General features: G+C 36.4%; 1 protein-coding gene across 2 annotated transcripts; it reads left to right on the top strand.

Moving 5' to 3' along the window:
• Positions 1-15: 15 nt before the first annotated feature.
• On the top strand, positions 16-7,902 carry LOC6561692 (lethal(2) giant larvae protein). 2 transcript variants are annotated; one of them, XM_001989402.3, is made up of 9 exons: positions 17-266; positions 1,313-1,444; positions 3,607-4,385; positions 4,439-5,627; positions 5,684-5,789; positions 5,848-6,490; positions 6,562-7,007; positions 7,369-7,477; positions 7,542-7,902. In XM_001989402.3, exons 2-9 carry the CDS (start codon positions 1,361-1,363, stop codon positions 7,672-7,674), a joined length of 3,489 nt encoding a protein of 1,162 aa, XP_001989438.1. In that variant the 5' UTR covers positions 17-266; positions 1,313-1,360; the 3' UTR covers positions 7,675-7,902. The 2 variants fall into 2 exon arrangements, with proteins under 2 accessions (XP_043070376.1, XP_001989438.1); XM_043214441.1 differs by lacking the exons at positions 7,369-7,477; positions 7,542-7,902 and adding an exon at positions 7,195-7,335 and having other exon boundaries at positions 16-266.
• Positions 7,903-9,681: the final 1,779 nt, after the last annotated feature.

The following is a 9,681-nucleotide window of genomic DNA, read 5'->3' as shown; positions in this document are numbered from 1 at the left end:
GGCATGAGCGCGTCGCGTAGTGTTTTTCTAAGCGCAGGAATAAAAGACAGACCCGTCCCTAGTTATTTAAATAATTGCTAAGCAGATCGTCCCGCTTCCAGATTACTTGGCGTAAAAGTGCAATCATAAACTTTTTCAGTCAGTTCGCAAGCGCACAGGCTCCAAGTGTGAAAAAAATACATGAAAGCGCATTGCTTTGGCCCTCACCGCGCAACTGCAAATGTATTAGTGCTAACGACCATAACACAGGCGCAATATTAAGAAAAGTACGAAATGTATTTATACATATTTTTATTTACGTTAATACATGTGATTTTGAAAAAGATTGTTGACATACATTTTGTACCTGCATATCTATGACTCAGCAGAGGCAGCGTACCATATACTACAGTTACTCATATAGATACTTTTATGTACATACACACAAATGTGAGTGTGTGTGTGCGTTCTCTCACGCACTGACATTCTGAAAATTTTCTTGAATATTGTATACGTCCTCTGTTTTTTAATAAAACGACTTTAACAGCAAATATTGTGTAATATAATTTTCTAAATGTTTGTGTGCTTAAATTTTCAAGTGTTTGAAGTTATGTATTCATGATCAATTAAAAATTCAGAGAGCGGTTAAATGAAAATAATATTCGGGCGTCGCCTAACAAATGGCATCATAACAACAAAGCTTCTAGGTAGTGTGTGTTCATATGCGTGATGCCTCCATTTCACGCAGACTAAATAATCTCTATGCATATTTAATATTAAGAAGTTTTCGTTCATTCATCCGCTGAGCTGCATAGCGAGTTCATTAACATTTTTTATTGAATGATTTTAAAAAGTAAAGCCTCATAAATATACTCATCAACCGCCTACATATTTTTGCATTCATAATGTATTTATAATTAAACAAATCTCATTTCGTTTCTTGTAGTCCTCAAATTCAATATCATTTTCTTATTTAGATTTTCGACGAAATTAAAATGACTTAGTTACAAAATTGTAGATTTGAATCTTAGTAATAAAACCAAATACATGTACATTCAATGGTATGCAGAGAAATAGTTAAAAGTAACTCTTGTACGCCTACAAAAAGCACCCGGCGTACGTTTTAAATCTGAACACAACTTGTTTAACAAGTTTGGTAAGTCGAGGTCATGTTACGATCGCTAGTACCATTTTCTTTTGCTATTTGGCGTGTAAGTTTATAATTATGTATGTACATAGATTGGCTAGCTACACAATTTAATGTAATATGCAAAGCTTTGGTTAATTTTAAATGCATTCTTGATTTTTAATTATTTATTTATTGTTTCAATAGTATTTATTTTCAGACTCCTATATTTTGAAGTTTATAGCGATTACAACAATGTTAAAGTTTATACGTGGAAAGGGTCAACAGCCAACAGCTGAACGACAGCGACTACAAAAGGAGCTCTTTGCGTATCGTAAGGTTTGTAATATATACTTTTTGGGAATTAAAATATCACGACAAAATTATAATACCCTTTTTAATGGTATATAAAAAATTCAATATTTCGCCCATGTGTTCTTTATATTTTGGTTAAACTATACGTTCTAATTTGTAAATTATTAGTTTCCGAACATTATTGATTTCTTTTGCAGGTAACTAGTATATATTATTACATCGGCCGTTGCATTTATTGGTGCATATTCTCAATTCCTTTTTAATCTCATGTAACAACGCCCACAAATTTTATGTGCACGTGTCACGCTTGAGTGCCTATGTTGTCTGTTTTTCATATTCGCTTCACAGCCTAATAATTCCGTGCACTTTTTTCACACATTGAAAACAAAATTAAGAAATGTAATATGAAGTGCATATGCATTTGTTAAATCATCATGTTGAAAAATTGTATATTACCAATGTAAAATTTTCAGGAGTAATTTTCAAAATATAAATAAGATTAATGTTGTGCTTTAATTGTTACTGCATTTTTCTGTTAATTATGCTTCTGTTCTTTATTTGTTTGTTATATACACTTGGTACTTCATATTTAGCAGACTGTACTCTAGTTTTGTAAGACATTTTGTATATGCTTATAAAAAGTATAGAAACATTCAATTTTCTAAAGCATGATTATTTCTTTTTAAATGGTTCAACCTTACAGAAATTTTTATTTACTATATTTTTCCTTAATTATTTAACAGTTGGTAACCTGAGACTTTTGCTATGTTTAAGGAAAATGGTACAAACATGCAATTTAAGAAAATTCTGACAATTGCACGTGCCGTACAATGCCAACGCCATCATTCACTTGTAGTCGACTACGACAATTAATTCAATGACATCACCTATAGTGCGTCACCTTGCGTCGTTTCTGTTTTGTAACACTATTTAAGCAGTACAAACATACGTGTTATGTATTATGTGTAAATAAATATGTAAAATTTATATCAATACATATTTATAAGTTACAGACTAACGGTTTTTTAAATACCGATAAGAAAAATATTTTGCTAAGCTCCATCATGAGCGTGGCTTAAAAAAGTCGCAGTTTTACCTCACGACAGTATACTAGATATATATTTATAACAATATGAGTCTCGCTTAAGCACTGAAGAAAGTCTCAATCATTGAGCACGTCAACATAATTATTGTGTATATTTATCAAAGATAAACATAAAATGCTAAATTCATATTTATATGTAAATGTGTGAATCATCTTGAAAAAATGTTTACGTCCCCCTAAAATTCGCCTAGTTATAGCTGCTTACGCATATTGTTTTAAAATAATTAAGTTCTTTAAGAATGGAAAATCGTAATCGTATCATCGCGCTCTGACCAGTAATAACATTTAGCAACAATATTCATAACTTTTCATAAATATTTTACTACAATGCATGAAAAATAGTCATCAACCTAAAATAATAATTTTGTATACATAGCGCAGCCTGGGCAAAAAATAGACGCAAGTCGACACAACCGCTACAAGGTAGATAAGATAAGTTGGGTTTGTTTTATGTACAAAATGAGCAAACGGGTTGGGCGAAACAAATATGAATGTTTTGTACATAACCGGGAAAATGCGTCGGGCTTAGTTACTGATAGGCGTAGTATATCGAATTGATAAGATTTCAGAATACAGTCATCGTAATTGTGTAAAATGGTGCACTTGTAATGGGGTCGAAACCACACATAGTTTTATCTTTTATAAAACTATGTACATATATTGCTCTTAGCGTAAGATATTTTCATTTTTCATCTTTATATTCTTAATTTAATTAACCAAAAGGTCCACGCTGCAATTAGTGTTGGTTTTTAATATAAAGTCAAAAATCGGCATCTACGTCATGTCAATTGATTTGATAGTCTTCACCTCTGCGAAACTGTCTTAAAACAAAAGAGTCGCTATTTTTGATTATGTTGTAAAGTTTATCTAATCGTATAGTAACTTACAATCTTATCAACATTAGTCACCAACCACTATGATATGGCCTAAATTTTATAAACAAATAACACAACGAAATTTAAACTTGTGAAGGTCTCTTAAGTGGTTTACTCAAAACAAAATCAAAAATATAAGAAATCGATTTATTTACATGAAAATGTTAACATATTTTATAACAGTTAATATGGTTGTCCACTTTCAGACCGCACAGCATGGTTTCCCACATAAACCTTCAGCTCTGGCGTATGATCCAGTCTCTAATCTTATGGCCATTGGTACACTAACTGGAGCAATAAAAGTTTTTGGGCAGCCAGGCGTAGAACTATATGCCCAGCATACTTTAGTAAATAACTTAGCATCTGAACTTAATGTTCAACTGCTTGAATGGGTATATGGTACCGGACGTATCCTCTCGTTGACCGCAGCCAATCAACTCATTTTATGGGAACCTGTGGGTACAACGCTTGTGCCAATCAAAACACTTCCGTTTGATGGGAAACTGAAAAAAGTTTCGTCGCTTTGCTGTTCACTAAACAAAGATCTTGTATGGATAGGCACCGAAGGTGGCAATATATATCAGTTCGATTTGAAATCATTCACTATACGTGAACCTGTTATTTACCACGATGTTGTTTTGGAACAAGTGCCACCAACCTACAAACTCAATCCAGGAGCTATTGAGTCAATACGTCAGCTGCCAAACGCACTTAACAAGCTACTTATTGCTTACAATCGCGGACTCTGCGTATTATGGGATTTAGATACGTCAGCTGTTGAACGTGCCTATATTGCACCCGGTCATGGTCAAAGTGTGGGGCTATATGTTAACGCTACAGGCACGGAATTTAATTGGTATCACGCAGACGGCTCTTATGCTAGTTGGATTATTGCGAGCGGGGAGCCTCCCAAAAATGTCAACTATGTTCCTTATGGGCCAGATCCATGCAAGAGCATTAACCGGCTTTATAAGGGGAAACGAGGGTAATGTATTTGTTTATTTGAAGCCAACAGCTGGTAACCTTTTTTCATTTCAGAGTCCATGATGTAATCGTTTTCTCTGGAGGTATGCCGCGTTCAGCCTATGGTGATCACAACTGCGTTTCGGTGCATGGCAGCGATGGGCAAAAAGTTTGCCTAGATTTTACGTCAAAAGTCATTGATTTCTTTATCACATACAAGGAAGATAACGAGGCTCTACAGATGCTTGTTGTATTACTTGAGGAAGAGCTGTGCGCTTACGATCTTACTGATTCAATAGTTTCAGCAGTTAAGGCACCTTATCTGCACTCGGTGCATGCATCTGCAGTGACGTGTAATTACCTTGCTTCGCAAGTCACCCAGACGGTATATAGGCGTATTTTACGTGCTGGCGATGAACAGGACATTGACTACAGTAATATTGACTGGCCAATAACAGGTGGTGAGTTACCTGAGGACATCAAACAGTCTGATGAAAACGAAACTACGAAGGAGTATGAGATACTCTTAACTGGCCACGAAGACGGTTCCGTTAAGTTCTGGGAATGTTCTGGGGTGATCTTGAAGCCGATATATAATTTTACAACAGCAAACATATTTGGTCATGAGAACCAGGATGATACAGGAGCCAATGATAGCAATGAACAACTTGACGAGAGTGAACCGCCATTTCGTAAATCAGGATTATTTGATCCCTATTCAGACGACCCTAGATTAGCAGTAAAAAAAATTGCACTGTGTCCAAAAACGGGCCAGTTAATTGTGGGTGGCACCGCTGGTCAAATTGTCATAGCCGATTTTGAAGGAGATGATATAGAGCGTGGCATGCTGAAGTTTAGTTCTATGAACTTGGTTAGCGATCGTGATGGCTTTGTATGGAAAGGACATGACCAGCTTAACGTGCGTCCCAATTTATTAGAAGAAGACGCCGAGTCAATTTGTGAGAATGGTGTCAAAATTAGTGGCGTGCTACAAGTTCTTCCACCAGCTAGCATCACATGTCTGGCACTAGAAGCTAACTGGGGCCTAGTCTCCGGTGGTACAGCGCACGGTTTAGTGTTATTTGATTTTAAAAACTTTGTGCCAGTTTTCCACCGTTGCACTTTAAATCCAAACGACTTAACCGGCGCGGGCGAACAGCTATCGCGGCGCAAATCGTTTAAGAAATCGCTTCGGGAATCCTTCCGTAAGCTGCGCAAAGGAAGGTCCACTCGTAACAATCCAAGTAATCAGGTGTCAACTACTGTAAGTCCCAAGATGAACATTTTTATAAAAATCTTATTCAAAGTGTAATTATATAGTTGGAAGCTCGTCCTGTTGAGAGACAAATAGAGGCGCGCTGCACTGACGATGGCATGGGGTCTATGGTGCGTTGCTTAGTCTTTGCTAAAACCTATGTAACCAATGGTGTGTATAATGACACTCTCTTAAGTCTTTGATTTAGTCCTATTTATTTGCATTGCAGTTAATATTACTTCACCCACTTTATGGTCGGCTACAAACGCGAGCACCGTTTCGGTGTTCCTTTTACATTTACCACCAGCACAAACTGCAGCTACAACAGGACCACCTGCCAGTGGTAACGCAACACCTAAGTCACCGCGTCGCATATCTGCGCAACTGGCCAAGGAAATACAGCTAAAGCATCGCGCTCCTGTCGTAGGCATTTCTATTTTTGACCAAAACGGCTGCCCTGTTGACCAGTTCAGCTATGGCGAGAACGGTACACCGCCCCATCGTGTTCTTATTGCATCCGAGGAACAATTTAAGGTTTTTTCGCTTCCACAATTAAAGCCAATCAACAAATACAAGCTTACGGCTAACGAAGGAGCCCGCATACGTCGCATACATTTTGGATCATTTAGCTGTCGCGTCTCACACGAGCTTTTGCAAAGTCTTAATGCTAACAGCCCGACAAAATTAACACGCACACACGAAGCTCTTGATGGAGTGGCTAATACTGGCGTAGGGACGGCAGCGACCGGTGTTGAAATGTACCATGAGATGGCATTAATTTGTTTGACCAATATGGGAGACATCATGGTTTTATCAGTGCCAGAGTTAAAGCGACAATTAAATGCAGCTGCCGTCAGGCGCGAAGACATCAAGTTAGTGTCAAATATGTTTTAAACTAGGTTTTTGTGCTCATATATGACTTATAATTTTTTTCTTCTTTAAGTGGGATTTCATCGCTTTGCTTTACTAATAGTGGAGAGGCATTATATATGATGTCGTCTTCAGAATTGCAACGAATAGCTTTGGCCACCTCGACAGTTGTACAACCAATGGGCATTGTTAAGGTCGAACCTCTCGGGAATGAAGACAATGAGTGTACCATGCCAGCCAATGATGACGATATTAGCCATAAGGAAGTCGATGCAATTCATGATAGTGTCGAAAATAATACTAGTTCAAGCATACTTGAGCAGTCAATTGCTAAGCAGCGCGCAATGCCGACAGAACATAGCCTCCCGCTCACAAATGGCATAAATATCGGTAGTTCACCTAATCGCGCCAACGAGACCATCACAAGTTCTATAGGCGACATCACTGTCGACTCTGTGCGCGATCACTTAAACACCACTGCTACAACACTTTGTTCAACCACTACAGAGGAAACTGTCGGTAAGCAAAAATGGCTTTGGTCTAATTTTTTTGTGTACATCAAGTCATCGGATAAACCTCCATATTACACCACAATATGGGTGATTCATACAATGTATTTGTCACTGTAAAAGTCACTTAAATACGCTATTTTTGTACTTAATTTTTGCACAAAAAAATTGATCTTTTTATTTACCTTTGTTTTTAGGTTTACGGCAGTAAAATTCAAAACCATTATAACATAAATTTAATAAACATAGTTTTAGGGGCACACCACACTTGACCACCTCTTGCATGCATAATGGAATTTGATTGAAATTTAATTTTTTTTACATTTTAATTTTACACATTCTAATAACATTCTGCCTATAATCCTTGATAGGTCGCTTATCAGTGCTCAGCACGCAAAAAAATCAAACCACTACCAGCGTCAACATGAAAGACATACCTAATATTGATATACCGAATTTATTGGATTTGGCGTCAAAAAGGTGTGTATATTTATAAGGTTGCTACAAAAGTTCCTAATTTAATTAATTAAATTCTCATTTTTAGTAACACCACAGAAACGAGCACAAGCTCGGTCGTCATCAAATCGGTAATAACGAGCATTTCACACGAAAACGTCAACGGTGAAAACGAAACTAGGAAGACTAAAACAACAACCCATGAAGAAAGTCAATTTTAGGCACTTACATTTGAATGAATGCTATAAAATCGCCCCTAACTTTAAAGGAACGTTCAATTCAATATTAACACATTTGCACACATTATATACAAAAGTATATTTAATTATACTTATTATATTGTATACTAAACTTTTGTTATAAATAAGACATTTCTAGACACGCTGAAGAATTCAGCGATTTTTGAAAGTTTTGTCAAAGATTACAAGAATTTCCATATCACTTTTCTATTACATTTTTTTAATAAAACTATAACTTTAAGCCAGACGCTAGCAAGCAGACAAGAATTTTAAAATATTTTTACATTTTAGTTTGATAGTATTGACAATAGCTGAAAAGTTTAGTGAGTAAGATTATTACATTTCCATGTAAACATTTCGACAAAAAGTTACAATACAAAATAACTTTGCTTTGTGTTATAAAAACTTTTGTTACGCATTTTATAAAAGTATTAATGAATTAAAAGTATAACTAATATAAGTAAGCTTTCGAACACTATATAGGTAATTTGCCGGTTCTCATATCGACATTTATTTTCCACGCTTCCGTATTGGTTTTGTACTGTTCAAGCAATAAGTGTTGAATAAAAATCAGCAATTCACATTCTACAAGTAAACTTTAATATCATGCTCTTAAAACAGGGTGTCACCCCGGAGTTAAATTGAGATTGAGATGAGCATTGAGACTGATGACAACGTAAAATAATCGCCTATTATCCTACTTTATTTATCCATTACTTTAATCACAGCAAATTTGGAATATGGCTGAACGTTCCACCTCTGCAATTTCCGATATGGTATGTGCCACATGAAACTCTCTGTCAGTTGCGTTCATTGTTGTATTTGGGTACATATCGATAGTAAAATTAAAGGGCCACATTGCCGTACAAAAGAAACAGGTTTGCAGGGTTAGCGAGACCACAATTTAAGGTGACCACATTTAATGTGACCACATTTTCCACAAGGTGGCGTTTTGTGGTCTAGGGAGAAGTTGCCACATTATAAAGAACTAAAAGTGAGGCAGATCAGTTCCTGGCGCTTAATATTTCATATGTTGCGATCGAGGTTTTAATTTTCTATGGAAGTGCATAAGCCCTCCATCATATTTTTTTTACTTTGTGGAATAGAACTTGACGTGTGTTCGTATAAATAATGTTTAAATTGTGCTAATTTTGTGTTAAGTGTTTAGGTGGCCGACGGCAGGTCATGCCATTTTTTTTCTGCACTGTTCCCAATGGAAGACTGGCAGCAACTGACGACTATAAAAAACAGTTGCCAGCTAGCCCTCATTTATCCATTCATTACTACAATCTCGGAAACCATTGCGAAAAGTGTTGACAGTTTAACAATATGTAAAAACAATTCTGACACAAGTACAGAATTGTGTGTCTGGTGTTTTTTTTTTTTTTTTGTATTTAAATAACATGCCCGAACTTCTTTGACATCATGGGGCTACTGGACTGAATGGACTAATTAAACAAACTTGACTATATAACTCGGACTGACTGGACTTCGTACACGGACTTGACTTTGCGTATTTACTTGGACATCTGGGACTGAGGCGTGACTTCTGGTAAGTTCGAGCTCACACAGGATCCATTAACCAATAAGAGGATATTGCTACTTAAATCCCCGGGTAACCAGCACAATATCGAGGTCATATAATATATCAATTCATCATGTTTCAAATTACAAAGGTTGCAGCAGCTTGAATCAAATAGTAAATATCAATACCACAGTACGCCAGTCAAAAAGAAACAAACAGCAGCAGCAACAGCAGAAACAACATCAGCAGCAGCAAGAACAGCGGCAGCAGCAGCAGTAACAGCTTCAATCATAAACCATCAACAACAGAATCATGAGCAGCAGCAAATACAACAAACCAGATACTCAAATATAAAAGCCGCCAATGGGAAGCTCAACAGCGCCAAGTACAACCAAAATTTCCGTTTTCATAGACAAAAACAAGAGGAGAATGCATCAAAATGACAAAAACAACGACAAGAATAG

The sequence above is a fragment of the Drosophila grimshawi genome, unplaced genomic scaffold (assembly GCF_018153295.1).
Source record: "Drosophila grimshawi isolate 15287-2541.00 unplaced genomic scaffold, ASM1815329v1 contig_1377, whole genome shotgun sequence".
NCBI lineage: Eukaryota > Metazoa > Arthropoda > Insecta > Diptera > Drosophilidae > Drosophila > Drosophila grimshawi.
This window is presented reverse-complemented; position numbering and strand designations above follow the sequence as displayed.